This window comes from Vitis riparia, chromosome 7 (genome assembly GCF_004353265.1).
Source record: "Vitis riparia cultivar Riparia Gloire de Montpellier isolate 1030 chromosome 7, EGFV_Vit.rip_1.0, whole genome shotgun sequence".
Taxonomy (NCBI): Eukaryota; Viridiplantae; Streptophyta; class Magnoliopsida; order Vitales; family Vitaceae; genus Vitis; species Vitis riparia.
Genome location: NC_048437.1, coordinates 7199819 through 7222474, shown reverse-complemented (window position 1 = coordinate 7222474; position 22656 = coordinate 7199819). Strand labels below are relative to the sequence as shown.

At 36.2% G+C, this 22656-nt stretch overlaps 3 protein-coding genes across 3 annotated transcripts in view; 1 reads left to right on the top strand and 2 right to left on the bottom strand.

Moving 5' to 3' along the window:
* Window positions 1–12005, top strand: part of LOC117918592 (ATP-dependent RNA helicase DEAH11, chloroplastic-like) — a 40198-nt gene extending 28193 nt beyond the window's left edge. The window contains exon 3 of the mRNA XM_034835346.1: window positions 10627–12005. Within this exon, the coding sequence (XP_034691237.1) occupies window positions 10627–11840 (1214 nt within the window). The 3' untranslated portion in view covers window positions 11841–12005. The remainder of the gene's footprint in view (window positions 1–10626) is intronic.
* Window positions 12006–12357: 352 nt separating this feature from the next.
* On the bottom strand, window positions 12358–12936 carry LOC117917398. Its single transcript, XM_034833666.1, has one exon. The coding sequence runs from the start codon at window positions 12934–12936 to the stop codon at window positions 12358–12360; it is 579 nt and encodes a 192-aa protein (XP_034689557.1).
* A 1406-nt stretch (window positions 12937–14342) lies between these two features.
* On the bottom strand, window positions 14343–16368 carry LOC117917537. The gene is made up of 5 exons (XM_034833849.1): window positions 16139–16368; window positions 15960–16031; window positions 15775–15857; window positions 15476–15681; window positions 14343–14528 (listed from the first exon to the last, which is right to left on the bottom strand). Exons 1-5 carry the CDS (start codon window positions 16354–16356, stop codon window positions 14463–14465), a joined length of 645 nt encoding a protein of 214 aa, XP_034689740.1. The 5' UTR covers window positions 16357–16368; the 3' UTR covers window positions 14343–14462.
* Window positions 16369–22656: the final 6288 nt, after the last annotated feature.

The window sequence follows — 22656 nt, the reverse complement described above, 5'->3', positions numbered from 1 at the left end:
CTTCTTAAACATATTGTGTTAACTTTTCTTCTAGATTCATCTTATAGTGATACTAGTTTTTAGTTGCTTTTTTTAACTCCAGATATGACTTCCCCAGTTGTTGTTTTTTTTGGTACTGATACGACTTGCCCATTTGTGTTGTTTTGCATGGAATATTCTGACTTAATTTGGTAGATCTTTTGCTTTAAGAAAATAATTATATTTATAACAAGGAACAATCTGGAGTCAAGGTTGTTCTTACTTTCTTCAAATAGGTCATTGACAATCAGATGCAAGATAGAAAAAAAAGAGTTAGAATTGAGCTGAAGAATTGAGGGAGGAAAAATGTGAAGAAAAGTAGGCAGCATCCAATGAGTTTAATGAAAAGTAATTTAGCAAGTTCAAATGGGCAAGAATCAAGGGGTAAGTGAATAAGATATATAAGTGAGGGGTAAGCCCGTGAACAATTTCAAAAGGAGATTTACCAGTGGATCTGTTAGTTGAGTTATAAGAAGACTCCACTATGGGTTGGTAGATCCCAATTGCCTGGTTTTTTGTCCACTACCTAACTAGGTCTTCTAAACTACAGACAACTGCTTCAGTTAGGTCATCAGTATGTGTGTCAAAGGTCGAATAAAACTTTAGGGTAGTTCAAAGAAGTTTTCAAGGTGTTTTCCAATAGTAGCAGACAAATTTAACTTCTCTGTCAGACACTACAGAAGTGAGCTATGAAGTTAGAGAACCTACATAAAGAACAATTGGACCACATGAGGCATCAGTTGTTTCCTTTGCAAGCTGTGAAGTGAACCATCTCAGAGAATTAATCTACCACCACTAAGATCGAGTCATATCCTTGGGTTGTTTTACGCAACCTAAGAACAAAAACTCATGCTAACATCTTGTCATGAAGGCTGTGTTACTGGTAAAGGTGTGTACACACCAGTGTTTTGCTTTCTAGCTTTGGTTAATTGGTAAGTGTGACACTAGGGACAAATATGATCATGCCAGCTTTTAAGGATGCTATCAGAACCTTATCTTCAACCAGGAAAATGGTTTTGTTCCTTCTAAAATGACTTGCTAACCCCCCAACATGCAACTCTCACACTTGAAAGTTCTTTATTGAAGTTCAGGGAATGCAAAGCCTAGTACCCTTAAATATGAAGCCTCCCATAATGATGAAGTCTACATGACCTTGATTGGGAGACTTGCTAACCCTCCAACATGCAACTCCCAAACTTGAAAGTTCTTAAGTGAAGTTTGGGGAATGCAAAGCCTAAACCCTTAAATATGAAGCCTCTCCTAATGATGAAGTCTACATAACCTCTTCTTGGACTCCCTCGTGGAAGAGTCATGCTTCATCCTATTAAAACTGGTCACCTCAACCCTTGTGGTTTTTAGTATTTATGACTCTTCTAAGATCATCACCAACTTTGTTTCCAACTTCAAAACCTGTTTTAAGGTTCACATATTACTTAGCTAGCTCTCAAGGAAAAAAGACCTGCCTAAGCTGATTTGCATGCTCTTCCTTGGTTTTGCTATGGATTAGGGTGTCATTAAAATAGACTAATTGAAATCACCCCATAAAAGGGCGTAAAACATGGGATGTGACTCTCATGAAGGTGCTCAAAATGTTGGACAATCAATGCAAAAGCCAAAGGTGAGTCTCGTACCCAAGGGACATTTCCAATCAGCAAACCAAGCATGTCGTCTAGCCTAGGTATGGAAAGCCTATATTTGATAAGATTAATCCCTTTTCTATTGACACATATTCTCTAATCTCACATTTATTGTTTGCTGATGACACGTTGATTTTCTGTGAGGCTAAAGAGGATCAGTTGACATATTTGTGCTGGCTGTTAATGTGGTTTGAGGCTTTGTCAGGGTTAAAAGCGAATCTGGAAAAAAGTGAACTGATTCCAATTGGTAGAGTTGAGAATGTGGAAGAGTTGGCTGATGAGTTCGGATATTAAGTGGGAAATTTGCCCTCAACCTATCTAGGAATGCCTTTGGGTGCTCCTTTTAAATCTGTCGGTGCATGGGATGGAAAAGAGGAAAGATTTCGAAACAGATTGGCTATGTGGAAGCGGCAGTACATCTCAAAAGGGAGGAGGATTACCTTAATTCGGAGTACATTGTCCAATCTACCGATCTATTTTATGTCCATTTTCCAACTACCTAGGGCGGTTAGGATGAGACTGGAAAAGATACAAAGGGATTTTTTGTGGGGTGGTGGGGCTCTTGAGCAAAAACCGCACTTAGTAAGGTGGTCGATTGTGTGTGAAGACAAAAGTAAAGGAGGTTTGGGGGTTAAGAACCTTGGTTCTTTCAATAAGGCTCTCCTTGGCAAGTGGGCATGGCGCTTTGCAAACGAAAAAAAGGCCCTTTAGAATCAAGTGATTAGAAGGAAATACGGGGAGGAAAGAGGAGGATGAAGATCTTGTGAGTCTAGGGAGGCCTATGGAGTTGGGTTGTGGAAAGCTATAAATAAGGTGGGACAACTTGTAACCCCTTTTTTTGGATTTGAGGTGGGGAATGGTAAGAACGTGAGTTTCTGGAAAGATAAGTGGTGTGGAACCATCCCTTTATGCGAGGCTTTCCCTTCATTATTTGCTATAGCAACGTCTAAAGAGGCTTGGGTTAGTTAAGTTTGGACAGCCGAGGGGGAAAGGAGGGGAAGTTGGACTCCTAGTTTCAATAGGCTGTTTAATGATTGGGAGATGGAAGAAGTGGGAAGATTACTTTTTTGGTTGGATGGGAAGATGGTTAGGGTGGATGAGGAGGATAGGATGAGATGGGTGGAATCAAAGGATGGGGTTTTTTCGGTAAAATCCTTGTATAGGGCGCTACAGCCGGTGTCTCTTGCTTCATTCCCTTCGAAGATTATTTGGATTTCTTGTGCACAGCCAAAGATAAGCTTCTTTGCGTGGGAGGCTTTGCGGGGAAGAGTCTTAACCTTGGACCGCTTGCAAAAGAAGGGTTGGGCTTTGGCTAATAGGTGCTTTCTGTGCCAAAAGTGTGGGGAGTCGATTGACCACCTCCTCCTTCATTGTGAAAGAACAAGGGAGGTGTTGATGTTGCTCTTCTCTTTTTTTGGAGTTTCTTGGGTTTTTTCATATTCGGTAAAGGAAACCCTTTTAGGTTGGAGAGACTCTTTTGTGGGCAAGAAGAGGAAGGTGGTGTGGCAATTGGGACCGTTATGCTTGTTTTGGATTATTTGGAAGGCTAGGAATTCAATTGCTTTTAAGGACGGTGTACTGTCCATTCAAAAGCTGAAAATTTCTTTTGTGTATTTACTTTGGTTGGAAACCAAATTGTGGATAAAAGATGGTCCTTCGACCTTAATAGATTTTATAGAATGGGTGTGTATGCGTTAAGGGAGAGGGTTTTTTGTGATTTCCTTGTGTTTTGGGTCCTTTTGTAAGGGGGTGAGTTGTTCTATACTGTAACTCTGTGAGTTGCTTCTTTAGCACTTCTTTGCTATACATATATTGCTTATTGATAAAAAAAATAAAATTGACACATTCTCTAAGATTTGATCTTTCTTTGCCTATAAAAAAAAAAGATCTGATCTTTCTTAGGGGTTAATAAGATAGGTACAACACATAGGCCAAGGCTATGCTTAATGAACCCTTTTTCTAAGAGTCCCTTTATTTGTTTGTTGATCTTATCCCTTGAAGTAGGTTTTAGCTTATAGTAGGGGAAGTTCAGAAGTTGGCAACCTAGGATAAGGTTGATGGCAAGATGAATGTCTCTCATTGGTGGGAAATCACTAGGAAGCTCTTCAGGTATGATGTCTTGAAATTCAAAGAGTGAGAAGTGTCAGAGTTCGAATAGAAGGTAATAGAGTTCAGGACGTGGCCCTTAGGAAAGGGCACGAGTTGCTAACTTTTGAAGGCAAATAAGTTTCTGGATCAAAAAGTGCTTCCTTAGCCATTGAAGCAGGTTTTAGCTTATAGTAGGGGAAGTGCAGAAGTTGGCAACCTAGGAAAAGGTATATGGCAAGATGAATGTCTCTCATTGATGGGAAATCACTAAGAAGCTCTTCAGGAGTGATGTCTTGAGATTCAAAGAGTGAATTGCTAACTTTTGAAGGCAAATAGCTTTATGGATCAAAAAGTGCTTCCTTCGCCATTGAAGCAGGTTTTAGCTTATAGCAGGGGAAGTTCGGAAGTTGGCAACCTAGGAAAAGGTTGATGGCAAGATGAATGTCTCTCATTGGTGGAAAATCACTAGGAAGCTCTTCAGGAGCGATGTCTTGAAATTCAAAGAGTGAATTGCTAACTTTTGAAGGTAAATAAGTTTCTGGATCAAAAAGTGCTTCCTTAGCTATTGAAGCAAGTGTCCCACCTAACTCTCTACTCTCATGTACCAACTTGTGGTTCAAAAGATATAGGAGTTCTAGTGAGGGGCCTTAGATGCCATGTTGTGGTCTGTGATGTCTTAATGAGGCTTTGCTAACCTAAGAAGATGATCTTGATTTAGACTTGTGTACCTTTTTTTGACAGTTTTGTCAGCATTTATTCCTATGATGGATGACATCAAGATCATTACAGCCAAGGGCATCCTAGTAGCACATGGTCCATGTCCATGGATAGGACATTACACCATATATTTTCAGAACAAGAACCTACCTTCATAGAAACTAAAGATCTTCTAGGTACAAGTAAGAATGTCTTTTCTCCCCATGCTATCCTATATGGTTGTAGTGGCTCAATTTGTAAATTATCCTAGACACAACTACCCCAAAAATGGCATTAATTGAACAACCACGCCCCCTTTCCCTCCCCATCCACCCAAAAAAAAATAATAATAATAAATAAATAAATAAAAATCAATAACTATCTTATATACTTTTTTTTTTTTTGATAGGTAAAGAAAAGATGTATATAAAGAAAAGAGGAGACACCAAAAATAGTGCCCTCAGAGCATACAAGAAGTATATAAAAGAAGCCAAAAGGCTCAAACTAGAGGGGATGGATAGAAACAAAAAACATAACCTGCCCTCACTTTGAGCCTAACCAATCAATGAAGCTTACAAGCAAAAGACTCAAATCTATAGACACCCTAACCCAAGACCAAAGGTTACATACAAAAGAATTTTTCAATCTTTGGAGCGAAAACTCCTCATTACCAAATGCTAACAAACACACCAAAGAGGGAGAAGAGAAGATTCCAAAGAACCCGAGTCTTTACACAATGAAGAAGAAGGTGATCCACCGTCTCTACTTCAGAGAGGCATAGAAAACACCTATTTTCCAAGAAGTGCCCCTTTCTTTGAAGTTGGTCCAAAGTTAAGACTTTCTCCCAAGAAGCCTCCTAAGCAAAGAAAGTCACCTTAGGAGACACACTCGCTCTCCAAATACTACCACTAGGGAACAAAGGAGAATCTCTGGGCTCCAAGATGGAATAAAAAGACTTGACCGAAAAGGTCCCACACTTCGAATCTATCCAAATCACTCTATCTTCCACCTCCCTGCGCACCCTAAAAGCTTGGATCTTTTGTAGAAAACACTCTACCAACTCAACCTCCCAATCATTAAAGGCCCTTGAGAAAAGAGGGGTCCATCCACCCCCATCACTATTGGGGTTCCAACCATCCGTCACCCAAACTTCCTTAGATGAAGAAATGGAGAATGAGGAAGGGAAGGACTCACAAAGTGACTTATCTCCACACCATTTGTCCATCCAGAATCCCACTCTCTGCCCATTACCCACTTGGTAGGCCAACCTACCACTCAAATAATTCCACTCCTTCTTAATTGCTTTCCATAATCCCACACCATACCTCTCACTCACAGCACGGGAGTGCCACCCCCCATCCTCTTCACCATACTTGTGACTGATGACTTGCTTCCAAAAGGCCTCTCTTTCATTGGCAAACAACCAATTCCACTTGCTTAAGAGAGCTATGTTCATCAGAGATAGATTTCTCACACCCAAACCACCTTTCATTTTCTCCAAGCAAACCGTGTTTCACCTAACAAGATGTGGTTTCTACACAAGAGCACCACCACCCCAAAGAAAATCCCTCTGAATCTTCTTCAATCTCAACCTCACTTGTCTTGGCATGCAAAAAAGGGACATGAAATAGATAGGCATGCTAGACGAAGTGCTACGAATTAGAATGAGTCTTCCTCCTTTTGAGATATATGGTCTTTTCTATATTGCTAGCCTTTTTCGAAATCTTTCTTCAACGCCATCCCACACTGCCTGATTTGAAGGGCCCCCCCCCCTCCCCTCAAAGGTAGACCCAAATAGCAGGAAGGGAGACCACCCACTTTACACCCTAACTCCAAGGCCAAGTCTTCTATATTATGCACCTTGCCCATTGGAATTAACTCGCTTTTCTCTAGATTGATTCTCAAACTTGAGCAAGCCTCAAACCACATGAGAAGCCAACTTTGATAGGATATTTGGTCTTGAGACGCCTCACAAAACACCAAAGTATCGTCAACAAATAACAAGTGCGAGATTAGAATCCCCTCACCACTCCTACCTCTCACCCTCCAACTAGATAAGTAGCCCCCACTAACAGCCCTCCTCAATAGACAACTAAACACCTTCATGGTTATCACGAACAAATAAGGGGAGAGGGATCTCTTTGTCTCAATCCCCTCGAACTTTTGAAAAAACCCGAAAGAGATCCATTTACTAAAACAGAAAATTTCACAGTAGAGATGCAACAATCTATCCATTTAATCCATTTCTCCCCAAAACCCATTTTTCTAAGCACTGCAAACAAAAACTTCCAATTCACATGATCATACGCCTTCCCTATATCCAACTTGCACAACACACCACCTTCATTGCTTTTCAATCTTGAGTCCATGGTCTCATTTGCAATCAAAACTGCGTCTAAAATTTGTTTACCCTCCACAAAGGCCTTTTGGGATACCGAAATCACTTTGCCCAATACCTTTTTAAGTTTATTAGCCAACACCTTGGCCAACAACTTATAAAGGCTGCCCATAAGACTAATTGGCCTAAAATCTTTCAGGTCTTCTGCACCTCCCTTCTTAGGGACAAGAACTAGGAAAGAAACATTCAAAGACTTTACAAATCTGCCCCCCTCATGGAAGTCTCTAAAAAAACCTAAAACCTCTACCTTCACAACTTCCCTACAAAAAAGCCAAAACACCATGGTAAAGTCGTCCGGACTTGGAGCTTTGTCCTTACTATCTTATATACTTTACCTTTGCATTGACATTAATGTACATTGGGATCTAATTCTTTCAAAAATCTATTGGACTTTCTAAAGGGTCAACCATTTGGTTATAGTTCTCTCCTTCTCAAGTACCACCTAACTTGTGATGAGGGTAATGTGATGTAATGTGCCCTTACCATGATAATGGTAGCACTTAATGGTATTCCCATTCCTAAAGTAACTGCTAGAGATCTTCTTGCTTACTCATTGATGTGATTGATAGCCATTCCTAGTTAGACTTAGATTGGGTACTATTTTCGGAGTTGTCTTTTTTTGAATAAAAAACAAAAGATTTGTTAATTATGTATTAAAAGAACATGAGGATGAGGAGTCCTCCCCAAAAATTTACAAAAACTTGATAAAAACTTGATAAAAAGATAATTGAACTCCTCCACTATATGAGGAACCTACACAAAAAGGTCTAGTCCACATAGAAATATACATAGATGTCATCTCCTTAAGCCTTAACTAAGCTCCTCTCATGGTTGTCCAAACCCTTTTGATTTACACACTGAATGCCAATTAGGCTAAATAACATTGAGAGAAATGTCTTTAAAAACATTGGTATAGGAGGCTCAGAAAGAGGAATAAAAGTGAAGTAGATCTCATGACATTTTTTATGTACACCACTTATCCTCAAAGGTTTCAACATCTCTCTTTTTAGCACATTGTTCAAAGTAATATAAGTAATATGAGAAAAGCAATTTGCCAAAGGTTCTTGCCTTTAATGGGGTTTCTTATACTCTTATTTGAAAATATCATTGTGTCACATATACTCCTGGGTTGGACCCTATTAATCTTGACTTGTCTAAATAGACCATGTCAAAGCCCTTAAGTTATTAGACAATCAAGAAAAAGATGGTCAATCAACTTTTAACTTCCCAGACATAAAACACACTAATAAGGACTTAAAGATTTAAAAGGTTTTGGATTGGGTGGACTTCTTAGGTGGATAGGACATGCAACATTGCAATATTAAGCTAAGGTCTTAATAGAATCTTTCCAACTCTAAGGCCTTGTGATAGGCCTTTTCCAAGGCTTATGGGAAGTGTAGATTCACTTCACTTCTAATTTCTGGCATCAAACCCTTGATAATAAACCTAGTGCTGTCATTTGTGACACCTCAATAACATCATACATCAATATTGGTTCCTTCAAATTTAGTGATGCTAGAGGTCTACCTTTTCAAGTTTAGCCATTGATCTAGTATCTCGCTCTTAAATTCAGTAAGAATGTATTTTTTGCGCTACTTTTGTTTCATTTCAGACCATACCTTTAGTTGGCTCTTGTTATTAGTGTTCTAAGAATCTTTGTACTTTTTTTGAGCATTGTTTAGCAACTTGGATGAGCTTTGTTTTGCAAAACATGCTCTTTGGATCTTTGACATGTTCTACCACTCAAAGTAGTCCTCCATTTCATTCAACCAACATAGAAAAGCTATAGGGTTTATCCTCTTATCAAATCTAGGTGCATCTATTTTGACTTTCTACCAATATCATCTAACCCATCAAGTTGGTGCCTAGGATTTGTTGTTTCGATTCCAAAAAAAGGTGAAGTCGAAGATATAAAGGAGTTTAGACTTATTAGCCTTGGGTAGTTTGTGTAAAATTCTAAGTTTTTGAAAATAGACCAAAGAAAGTGATTGGGTAAGTGGTATTAGTCTCATTATGTGTTAATAGAAGGGAGATAAACCTTAGATGTGGTTCCAATAGTCAATGAAACTATAGATTCAAGATTGAGGAATCGTAGAAAGGAAGTTGTCTATAAGTTATACATTGAAAAACCTTATGACCATGTAAATTGCACCTTCCTATTAGAGATGATATCTGGGTTTTGGGAAAAAAATGGATTGATTGGATTCAGTTTTGCATTTCAACAACAAAGTTCTTAGTTCTAGTGGATGGTGTTTCTTCTTGGTTTTTTCAAAGCACAGGAGGTTTGAGTTAAGGGAACCCCCTATTCTCATATTTATTTGTGTTGGTAATGGAGGCTCTTATCATTCTCTTGAGAAAGGCAGAGGAAGGTGACTTCATTTAAGGTTTCAAAGTAGGACAAGGAGGTGGTGAAGGAGTGGAGATTTCTTGTCTCCTATCCATCAATGATTCCTTACTTTTTTGCAAGTCTTGTTTAGATCAATTGATTTATATGACTACTAAAATATATACCAAAAGCCCGTAAAGGCCTCAACCCTTTGGTGGACAAACTTAACATCATTGCACAGTCTCGACAAAATTCAGTTGTTTCCCTAACTGGCTGATGGGAAGACAGGTTGTACCAGTCGTGTCAAGTCGGTTGATTAGTAATCTATTGATCTATTTCATGTTTCAATGCAAAAAAATTCTTTGATTTCTTCCTTGACTTAGGGCCTCTATATACTTATATTCAGGATTTAGTTTACTGTTGCCCAGGCAGAAGGTATTAAAAATATTAAAATAGATTTTTAAAAGCTTGAAATGACTTTTCTGTCTATATACCTGAAAGTTCTCATCTCCTGTTTTTCATTCACTGAGATGAAGTTGAGGCAAGAATTGAAAATATTTTAAGGTATAAAGCTGTTATATGCCATCCAGATTTATGTTTATGATTGAGTATGCTTTCTCATTGTCATGAATGTGGTATGAGATACGGAAGTTTAACGAAGACTGGTCTGTGGTGTCACTTCTTGCTTTGAGGCCTAAATTAAACTCTCATTTCCCCTAGTTGTTTAGCTTGTACATCATACCCTTTACTTTTGTTTCTCTTCTAGGCAGTTGGGAACTTTAGATATCATCATTCATTTGTTGTTTGCTTTGTTAACAGGCTTCTTATGAAGCTCTCAGTTCTAAGTTACAAACTTATAAGAATGGGCTAGTTAACAAGGTTAGCTAGATGCATGAATTTGTAATTCTTCCTTTTGTATGGGGTGTGTAATGTGTTTCAATATTGGAAAAGTTGTATAGACTTTTAACAAAAGGATATTATCACCATACTTTCAGCATTCTGAACAGTGTTGAGGGGTTTTGTTCCCTTTTTCCCCTTTTGGGAACTGGAACAAAGAAAAGGTGCAGAAGCTTTTAAAAGAGATTAAGTGGCCTAGTTTTGAATCTATCCAGAGTGCTGTGATAATCTCAGAATTGTTTTCATGGTGGAATTTCTACAGCATGGCGTAAAATTTGATGCTAGGTTGTCATATTTAGTGCCCAAATATTTCAATGAACTGATTATCTTGCATGGTCAACCAATTTTATGCTCAGCCTTTTTCATTTTATTGAGGTTTTAACTTTTTGGATGGTATTTCTGTGAAACTAGTGATTTCTCTGTTCCTATGTAATTTGTAAGCTTCTGGAGTCTTAAATGGTTCTTTAAATCCCATTGATTTGATTGTGGAAAGTATATTAATATGAGACATCATAAAATGTTCTGCGATAATTTAATGCTGATGGGTATGAATTGTCTTATTCCAGGGGCAGAATGCAATCTAGACAGGAATGAGAATGGTTCCTATCGTGTGAAGATATCTGCAAATGCTACTAAAACTGTGGCTGAGATGAGAAGACCTCTGGAACAGCTTATGAAGGGGGAAATTGTAGACCATGCCAGCCTCACTCCAGCCGTTCTACACCTTCTGTTCTCCAGAGATGGCATTATGCTCATGAAATCACTTCAGCGAGAGACAGAAACCTACATTCTCTTTGACAGGCATAGTATTAGCGTAAGGGTTTTTGGTCCTTCAGAAAAGATTGCTGTGGCGAAACAGAAATTAGTTGAGTCCCTTCTAGCCCTACATGACAGCAAGCAACTTGAAATCCATCTCCGAGGTGGAGATCTGCCTGGTGACTTGATGAAGGAAGTGGTTAAGAAATTTGGGCCAGACCTCCATGGGCTCAAAGAGAAGGTACCTGGGGCTGAGTTTACTCTGAATACCCGCCGTCATATCATCTACATTCATGGTAACAAAGAGTTGAAGCAAAAAGTACAAGACATAGTTTATGAGATTGCACAGAAGAGTGGTAGTTCGGATGAAAGGCCTGATGATGAAGCTGCCTGCCCCATTTGCTTGTGTGAAGTAGAGGATGGTTATTGTCTCGAAGCCTGTGCACATAAATTCTGCAGGTTGTGCTTGGTAGAGCAATGCGAGTCAGCCATCAAAAGCCAGGACAGTTTCCCTGTATGCTGTACCCATGAAGGTTGCAGGACTCCTATTTGGCTTACAGACCTGAAATCTCTATTGTCAAGTGATAAATTGGAGGAGCTTTTTAGGGCTTCTTTAGGGGCATTTGTTGCATCTAGTGGTGGTGCTTACAAGTTTTGTCCATCACCTGACTGTCCTTCAGTTTATCGAGTGGCAAGTTCTTCAATGACTAGCGAACCATTTGTCTGTGGGGCATGTTTTGTAGAGACATGTACTAGGTGTCACTCCGAGTATCATCCATATATATCATGTGAGAGGTATCAGGAATTCAAGGAGGATCCTGACTTGTCGCTGAAGGAGTGGTGCAAGGGGAAAGAGCACGTAAAGAGCTGCCCTATTTGTGGGTACATCATAGAGAAAGTGGATGGATGCAACCATGTTGAGTGTAGGTGTGGCAGGCATATTTGCTGGGGATGTTTGGAGTTCTTTGAGAGCAGTGATGACTGCTACAGCCATTTGAGGTCTGTACACCAGGCCATCATATGAATTCAACATTAACTAGTTATGTTAATAGATTCACATATATAGATTTAAATCGCCTGTACATATTCCGAAATGTATAGATTAGGTATATACTCCTGCATGTATATCCCAGTAGTTTAACATATCTCTATATATATGCTTGGGGAATGCTCTCTCTCCCTCTCTCTCTCTCTCTCTCTCTCTCTATATATATATATATATATATATGGGGTTTTTGCAAGTGCTCCGAGGGAGGGCACGTGGGATCTGGGTGCCACTGCACAATACCCAATTAGGAAAATTGCCTGACCTAACCATCTCTTTAGCAAACATCAAAGAAACCAACCGATATTTGGTATATTCTGCTCTTTGGTCTCTAGAATATACTGTTTGAGAATTGAGAGTTGATTTCATTTACATCAGGAAATTTGAAACATATATTATGTGTTCTGCCCTGCCCTTTTGTTTGCCGACATGTTGCAATGTTTCCAAGCAACCCATACAGAGCAGAGATGTAGGAAAAACTAAAACAAGTGAAAATTCAAAACAAGTATTTGCAGCCAAATGCAATGCCCAAACAAAACGCCAAAGCCATAATCCATGTCACACCGCGGCCCCCCATCCCCCCCTCGTTATCATCTTCCCCCATGGTTGATCCTCCCATCCCAACAGAACTCCATTGCTCTTGGTGTTTCGTTTGCAGGGATTGCAACTTCGAAACTTGAAACTCAAGCATTTTTACCCACTGCCGATACGCCAATAACTGCAGAGACTCCTCCAGCAGAGCATTGGAAATAGAATCCCTCTCCTTTGCAATAAGCGCAGCCTTCCTCTCCGCCTCTCTAGCCCGTGTTTGTGAAAGGTGCAGCGCCCTTAATAGCTCCATATTTGTCTCATCACTTGTTCCATCTTCTCGCCCCATCATGCTGCATATCCTATCCATGGATGATATGACCGTTTTATCTGACCCTGCAAACACCTTAACCGGTGGAGGGAGATCGCAGTTCTGCATTAGCTCCATCCCGGACTGATGATAAATCACCTCCCCCTTCTTCCCCTCATTCCTACCTTCTAAACCTCTCAACCACAGGTTGGGACTGTTCCATGACAATCCAGCCATCACTATTTCACTTTGCTATGTTGCTGATGAGTACTTAATTTTTTAAAAAAAAAAAAAGAAAAGAAAAAAAAAACGGAAAAAGTAAAGAGAGTCCAGTTTGAGGCGTGCAAGAAAGAAAGGAAGAGGAAGAAACAGGGTTGGTGATGAAAGAAAGATTAGGTAGAATAGAGGAAGAAATAAAGTAAATGGAGATTTTAAATTCTTGGGTTTGTGGGGTTTTGTGTTTCTTTATATGGGAAATACCTCCCTTGCTTGTTGAGACAAACAAACATCTGTTATAGGATAGATTCCCATGCAAGCCACCCCAACCAACCCCAAACCCCACGTCTTACTTTCCTGGAAATGTATTCATGGCTCAAACACCTCATTGATATCTGGCTAATTTTATTAAAAAAATCTTATAAATTTCAAAAAATTAATGCATAAGTAAAAAAAAAAAAAAAAAAAGAAACTTCCCATCTAATCATTTTTTGACTTATATGAGAAGCTATGTGTATGTATATTTAACAAAAAAAAGAAAAGAAAAGAAAAGAAAAGAATAGTATTATTCAAATTGCTTTTGGCTAAAAATAGAAAAAAAGAAAACGGTAAATTTCCATTTACTAGTCCAATTGACTTTTAGAAAGTGATGAGTTCGGGGAATCATGAAATGTTAAATCCTTGGTATAAATTATAATCGAGGAGGCACACTTCATTTTAGGGTCTTGTTTTGATTCACTCCTAGAAAGTCAAAAACATTTTTCCTATATTTATTTCATTAATTTTATTAAAAAGTTATAACTAAAAAATTAAAATAAAAATAAAAATATTATAATTTTAAAAAAAGTTTAATATGAAAATTAGAATATTGTTACTTGTGCTAAAACTTTTATCTTATGTAAAAATTTATTACATATTTTATATAATTTTTATAATATTAATATTACTTTTTAAAAATTATTACTTTAACTTTACTTCCACTTTTTCCCAAAAGATGAAATGAAACCCTAGTTAGGATGAGATGCTAGTCCCCTTTTTTTTGGTTTAATATATTTTACCTCCTAGTGTATTTTACACATTATTCCATTAAATTTAAAATCGAATAAATTATATTTCAAACTTCTTAAATATCAATACTATATCTTTTTTTTTTTGACATTATTAATCTGAATGGATGAAAATGTTATGTATAAGTAATAATAGATTTAAAAAATTTTCAAATTTGAGTTAGTAAAATTTTTATAGAATCTCAATTTTTTAATAATTTTTATATTTTTTTGAATTCTTCAATATGAGCATTTAAAAATTTTTAAATCTTATATAAAAATTATTATTATTTTCTTTTTAAAACAGAAAAGAACACCAATTAAAATTGGTTTATAGTCTACGATTGGCTAATTCTTTTCCCTAACAAATAGAATCCAAGCTATAAGAACGAGTCTTGCAGGATTGCTCAGTGAAAATGGCTACCATAATACCATTCCACTAATAATAATACTGTCGATTTTTCTTCTCAAAAAGGGTACAACAATTCCAAACAAAACCTTCTATCTCTTTTCTCTCTCCTCCTCGATTCCCACAATTTTCTCGACCTTTTTCTCAGCGTCCTCCACCTGCACTTCCAGGAAAGATCAGAATTAGAACCCCACATACAAAATCTCTTCTCACTACAATGAGTTTTTTTCTTTCTTTTTTTTGTCCAAATCAAAATAAATGGAATGCTTTACAGATGATAATACAGTTAGTATGAAATTAAAAAAAAATTGTAAACCAGGCTGGTCAGTATTTGATTGAAGTTGGCACCCGTGGCAGTATTTATGGCGAGTAGAGAGAGCCTTCTGTCATTTGCCACCAGATTCTGTTTGGTCCAGTAGAAAATCAGCTGCTGATTGATTTGCAGCACTTGGGTTGGGCCACATTAATTTGCACAGTGATCTGGCAAGCTCTTCTTGCTCACTACTGGCTGACTCCATTTTTGGCCTTCTTCAATTCATAACATCTCCATTTTTTAAGGCACATAACCTGGTGGGTTCGCATTTTCCACTTCTTACCTTCTAAGATGTCACCCATTTTCTCCTTCCTGGCTCTAATTCTAACACATTTGAAAGAATAGAAACCATAAATTTAAAAATGAACACAAGAAGAGGTATTTGGATTTACAGGACCTAGGCACTTGGCACTTGGGTAACTCACACTGATTTGCTAATCCTTTGAGATGTCACTAGCACCTCATCAGTGTAAATCCTGGAGAATTGACCTAATTGAATGTCTGAAACAAGTTCAATGATGTGAGACCCACATCAATAAATTCGTCCCATTTTCCATTTTTCATTCTTCTGGCTCCACCCATTGCCACCTCCATCACTCTGCTAAAACAGCTTAGAGCAAAACTTGTACTATCAACGCCCTCAGATTTGATAAGAAGAATCAAACCCAAAAAGAGAACATAAATCCAGATATGTACATGAACTAGCCCAGAGAAGTGGTAGTTGCAAGAAATTTTGCAATGGAGGAAAAGAAACCACGAAAAAGAGAGAGAGAGAGATCTGATTGGTGGAACCTTTTGAATGAGTCGTTTGGCTTCTTCAGTCTCCTTCACTACATCTTTCGCTAGACGGTCAATTGTTTCCACAGCTTCCTTGAGTTTTGCCTCCTGGTCAGGAATCTTGTTTTCCAATGCCTCAGCTATCTTCTCTACATCCTCACCCAAATCTTCAGTAATATCCGTCACAGTTTCCACTGTTTCTATGGTTTCGTCCACCTTACCTTGAGCATCCAATAACAACACAGGGTCAACAAATTTGAAGGAAATCAAAGCCTATTTACAACCGTATTTAGCAACTTGGCCTTTATGCTTACTTCGAAGGAAAACTAATGGTCCCCATTTGTGCCTATATGAAGGTAGAATTATAGATAACGTTATCACCACCATCCATTTCTTCCTATGTATCGAAAAAAGAGATGGTCATTTTCAGACAAAAACACACTCTCCAATTCAGTAATCATAGCAGCAGAAAGCCGAATATCTAAATAAAAAAATTCACCATTCAGGGGAAGATCGTTTTTCCGGTGGAACTGGATCCTCTGGTTGGAGATCGTCTGACTCTCCCTTTGCCCTTCAGAATTGCAGGGTCAACGAACCACAGAACCGTAAGAAATGCTATCAAGCTTGAAAGATCCAAGGCAGAGAAGGGAAATACAGAGATGGAATCGGGAAGCTTACTTAATGGCTTTGTATCTAGCATTGAACTCGAATGGGATGTTGAATTGGTATGATTCTTGATTTCCCAAGATGGGGTTTTGGTGCTTGATCTTAAGAACACGATGTGAAGAGAAAAATAAAGAGTAGGATTTGCAAAGCCGGCGATGTCGTTGATTCAGGCAAGGTGATAGATCTGAACATGTGAGGTTAGACATAACTGTTGACATTTCTACGACCATGCCCCCTCCAGTAAACGAAGGAACTCGTTTATAAGTAGTGTTGTTTGATAATGTCCCATGGTCGCTTTCTTTGTGGTCCACTGGTCCTCGTTCTTTTTGGCAGATTTTCTGCGGTGGCATACAGAAAGATACCCTTTTGTTTTTTTTACACGTTTCCATCTTCTTTCACTTCCATGTTAGATTTTTATGAGCAACGTGGGGTTAGGTGAAATCGTGAGTCTCCATAATTTATAAAGATAACGAAGAGGTAGAGAGAATTGAGAGGGAAGGATGATTTAGGATGGCCAACGCATTACCAGGAGGATTTTTTTTTGAGGCCATTTATTGTTACGTTAATTGAAGTGGTTTATATCAGTGAAAAATGATAGACCCACCCACGTGACCAGAAAATTGAATATGGCCTGTACGCCAACCATGGCTGGAAGTTGAGTTCAATTATGGAATGCCAAAAATGCATGGAATGCGGATGTAGGTGAGTCCAATTATGAACTGCGTTGTTAAGCTAGACAGGACAGACCCATAAGTACTTCATAAGTCACGATTCTGTCACGTTTTTCCTAATGTGAAAAGGATAGCGCCACCGTCATTAACTTCCGTTCCGTATTGTCTCTCTATTTGGAGGGATTACCAAATTCAATTCATATCCTCTCCATTATTGGAGGCACTTGAATACGAATCAATGAGTTAGCTGTCACCGTCGATCCTCTGGCCCCTCGGCCTCAAGATAGTCTTATTATATTCACAAATACGCCTATCCTTGGGTGATGAAGTTCAACGTATTTTGTATCGTCATTTTGGTTACTGAATATTATCCTGAATTGTTTACATATGACCAGAAGTTTTGATAATTTCCTTTAAAAGAACACCATTCTGATGATGAAGAGACTCATTATTTGACTGGCTTTAGGTAGCACCTTTCAAATTATTAAGTTTTGTACTAAAATGACTTGATTTTAGTGACCACTGCAAAAGTATGTAATTGATATGGATTGATTGGATAGAATTAAATATTGTATAAACATGAAGTGAAACTAGTAATAAAATCTATGACAATTCTCTATTTATAAGTAAAAAGGTTGAATTAATATATATATATATATATATATATATATATATATATATATATATATATACACATATATCTATGTGTGTATACGCGTGTGTATGTATTGAAAGAGAAAGTAAACATTTGTAATAAGAACTGCTTCAACCCAAGAAAATAGTGGAGAGACTCTAGATCTTTAATCAAGAATTAGTGAGAAAGACTTGACATAAACTTTGAAATGGAGTCGTGACTATGACAATAAGCTCTTTAACATAAATAAGTAGATGACAATGTTGTGCTTAGATTAGATGAACAGTATAGTGTCAAATTTGGAGATCTAAAATCCAAAGAATGCAAGAAACTTGCTAAGTTCTTGATACCAAGCATGAGGAGTTTATTTGAGACCATGGATAGTCTTATAAATCTTGCAAACATGTGAAGGATGATTAATATTAATAAATCAAAGTGATTAAGACACGAATACATTTTCATGAAGTGACACATAAAGAAAAGCATTATGGACATTGAGTTGACAAATAAGTTAACCATGAGCAAATGTTATGCAAAATATGACACGAATTGTGCTAAGCCTCACAATCGTCCTAAAATTGTCATGATAGTCAACTTCAGGTCTTTAATGAAATCCCCTTGCAACAAGACTTACTTCATTGCACTCAATGCTCCCATTAGGGTGTCTTTTGATGTGAAATGCCTAATTGCAACCAACTAAATTCTGATTTGCTACTAGTGAACAAGGTCCCAAGTTCTATTTTGAAGCAAAGCATTAAATTCAATAGACATTGCTACTCACCATTTAGGGTGTTTGAGAGCTTGAGAGACTAAGGTAGGTTCAAGGTTTTGAGCAACAAATGTTTGGTGATTGTATTCAAAATTTTAGGCTTAAGATACTATTTTTGGATTGTGTTTCCAAAGACGAATATTTTGTGATGTGGGAGGTCTATGAAAAAGGGAGGGGTTGAGGAGTAAAGTGGATGTTGGCTTGGGTTGGAGGGATTAGAAGAAGAGGTGGATGGGGAACTTGACAAGTTACCTTCATTGGAGGCATCATAAGGTAGTGAGTTAAACAAGGTTAATGGTTTTGTGGTTAAGGCTTGATTGATAGAGTTGTGTGCTTTGGTTACCAACCACCACTTCCTTGTAAATTGTAATCTTTCTAATACCATATAAGGTAAATTTGGGTAAATTCTTTATGGCTATCAATTGATTATGAAGCTCTTATAAGGAGATAGAAGAGCCTTTGGCGTAAATAAGAGCCCCTACTCTCCTTGTAATCATTTCCACTACCAATTAATCATGCACAACTAGATGTTATTTGAAAGAGATTGCATTACAAAAAGCGAGTTGATTATATAAACTTCTAAGAGTATGTACAAATTTTGAAACATATTTATCTTAACCAATTGTTGAAGCAAGTTTTCCTTTAAAATAAGTGGTACAAATCTAAGGAAGATGACATCAAGCTAAGTTAATTTGAACCAAACTTCTCAAAGGTAGTAGTAAATGCTATAAAAGACATAATTGATTTAGATAGTGAAACAAATATGAAAGATGACTTTATCTTTGCATGACATCAAGGGAATGAGCCAAGGCATCAATAACGGGAGGACATGGTATAGAGCCATCCACATAACCAAAAAGGTTATGGGGTTATAGCTCAAAAGTAAAACTTGAAATTAAGCATACGACGATGACTAGTTGTTAGTAGTAAGTTTGAAAGGGAGTTAAGCATTGATATTGATGGAAATGAGGTTGATTTTGAGGGCTAACAATGAAGGTAGTAAGAGAGGTTGCAATAGAAGAATCAGAAAGTGGGGAATTAGCTATGGTGGATGGGCAAAATCAATGAGTCCAATCTAGAACTCTTATATCATAAAGAGAAGTCAAATGCAAGAAAATGATGACTATATTATTCATTCCCATATACATTTTACAAGTTGAAGAATCCCAAAAGTTGACTAGTCCTAAACCATAGGAGAGAATTGAGGGATGTACAACTAATCTACAACAAAGTTTAGCCACAATTTATGATATATTTTGAGAAGCTTAAACAGATCGGATTCCTTTAACTTGATATTGTAATGTGGAGAGGATCTTTTTTCCTAAATATATTTACCATAATAATTAAATTCAACAACCAAAATAAAAAATAAAAAAAAATAAAAAAAAATCCTAAACTTTCCAAAATACATTAATTACTCTAATAAATTTTGAAAATTTCAAATAATTAAATATAAATTAATTGGAAATGATGAAATCTTTTATTTAAAAACTGTTATAAATTATTAAAACCTTAAATAAAATATAAGTCATTAATAAAATAATGATAGTTATTATCTATAATTCAAATATCTATTTATAGACCCCACATTTCGGCTCATGCGTCTTCCACTCGATGGTGAACTCAATTTTTATTTGAAAATGATTTTATTTATTAAAATAATGACTTGGAGTCGCCACTTATTTTTGTTTTATTTTTAAAAGGGTAAACAAAATAAGAAAGAAAACCCTAAGTGTTATTTTGGAAAAGGTGATCTGTGAAAAACCGGATCAGACTCGGGGATCAGATTACTTATCGAGAAGGTACGATAAAAACCGTAGCACCCCTCTAAGTTCTTAAAGTCGGGTCTCTACTAATAAAATGAAGCTGACGTGGCAATCAATGAGAAAATTAATGGATACTCAAATTGACCATGCACACATGAGAATCAAAATATGCATAGAGAATGATCGAAATGGGAAGGAATGCGTACCTGGGCCACGAAAGAGCAATGTGCTATCATAAAAATGGAGTCAGTGCATAATAAAGAGCACAAAGCATATCACATGCGTCACCAAATAGAAATTAAAAACAGTTCGAGGGAAAACTGAAATTTTGAAATTTATTTGAAAATTGGAGTCTTAGAGATTATTTGAAAATTGGAATTTTAGAAATTAAATACAAGAATGAGAATTTTAGAAATAAAATTTGAAAGGAATTGGAATTTCGAAAAACTAAATCTGGGAATCGGGATTTTGAAGAATTATTTAAAGATGAAATTTTAATAAACGAATGAGTAAATAAATAAATGAATGAAATAATAATAATGATGAAATTAATCCTTAAACAACTGCATGTGAATAGTGGAATTTCTAAGATTGAAAATCAATTTTGGAAAACGAAATTTTGAAAAATTGAACTTTAATTATTGGAATTTGTAAAATAAATTAATGAAATAATAATAATAATAATAATAATAATAATAATAATAATAATAATAATAATGAGAATAATATTTGAACGAATGAACGTAAATAGTGGAATCTTTGAGATTAAAAGTTTGAAGAGTTATTTAGAAATGAGATTTTAAATAAAAGAATAAGTGAATAGATAAATAAATGGAATAATAGTAATAATGATTAGGTAAATAATTGTGAAAATTGGGAAGTGAACTTGGGAATTGGAAAATTGAAGAATTATTTAGAGATGGAATGTCCGAAAATTAAATTTCGAAGACTGGAAAGCCGAAAAATTATTTTAAGGATAGAATGTCGGAAAATTAAATTTCGAAAATTGGAAACCCGAAAAATTATTAAGGATGGAATGTTGGAAAATTAAATTTCGAAAAGTGGAAACCCGAAAAATTATTTTAAGGATGGAACGCCGGAAAATTAAATTTTAAAAATCAGAAACCCAAAAAATTATTAAGGATGAAATGTCGGAAAATTAAATTTCAAAAAGTGGAAACCCGAAAAATTATTTTAAGGATGGAAGCCGGAAAATTAAATTTCGAAAATTAGAAACCCGAAAAATTATTAAGGATGGAATGTCGGAAAATTAAATTTCGAAAAGTGGAAACCCGAAAAATTATTTTAAGGACGGAACGCCGGAAAATTAAATTTCAAAAATCAGAAACCCGAAAAATTATTAAGGATGAAATGTTGGAAAATTAAATTTCGAAAAGTGGAAACCCGAAAAATTATTTTAAGGATGGAACGCCGAAAAATTAAATTTCAAAAATCAGAAACCCGAAAAATTATTAAGGATGAAATGTCAGAAAATTAAATTTCGAAAAGTGGAAACCCGAAAAATTATTTTAAGCATGGAACGCCGAAAAATTAAATTTCGAAAATTAGAAACCCGAAAAATTATTTTAAGGATGAAATTTTATAAATAAATAAAAATAATAATTTAAGTTTGGGAGGTCAAAGTTGTGAAAACTATATATATATATATATATATATATATATATATATATATATATATATATATATATATATTAATAGGTGTTTTTTTTAAATAATTAAATTAAAAAAAAAATATTAAAAATGAATCTTTGGCATCAAAAGTTGGAAAAACTAAGAAAATGATAAAAATAGGAATGGCCTTAGCATGTCAAACAGGCGTGTACTTAAAGAAAAGCAAACAAACAAATAATAATAATAAAAAAAGCGACAAACCCATAGAAACCCATTTTTCCCATCAACCCAATCCACATGGGGCCTTAGATGCAAGTGAATGAACTCGTGTGACTCACTAAATCTATTTGCAACAACCTTTGCCAATCTTCTGCCACCCACAATGGTCAATAGCAATGCAAATAATTGGATTATAAACGATTCAAGGCTTTTTTTTTTTTCTTCTACACCATCAAAGTCATATCGAGGATCATCTGCACCTCCAACTGATAGCGGTTCATACACTCTTAAAGATGATACAAATGTCTGCCACAAAGGTCCCACAACAACCTTAAACTTTATTTCCGTGAGGCTTGAGAAAATCTGGTCAAACTTATTCAAACACTTTAAAACCTCCATTCTGATGCTCCAATCATCAGGATCTTCAGACTGCACCGGGGGCCCTAAGATGGTAGAGAACCGATCCATCCATGTTCTAAGCATTAGCATCATCAAAATTACTAGAGGAGAATTGGGCTTTAGACCCATTTGGCTTTGATAATTAATAAAGAGTCCTTCAAACACCCATAATTGATTTCAAGGATATGAGATGGGAATAGACAAAAATACCCACTTGATTCATTTTTGTCTTTATTTTACCACCCTTCACATGCCACTATTATTTCTTATTTAACAATTTTTGGATTTTTCATTATTTTTTTAAAACTCTTTTATAAATAATTGAAAAATCAAAATTGTTTTTTATTTTTAAATTATAAATAAAAAAATTATATTAATGATTCAAAGACTATTTTGGAAAATACTTTTCAAAAAGATATTAATTTAAATAAATAAAAATT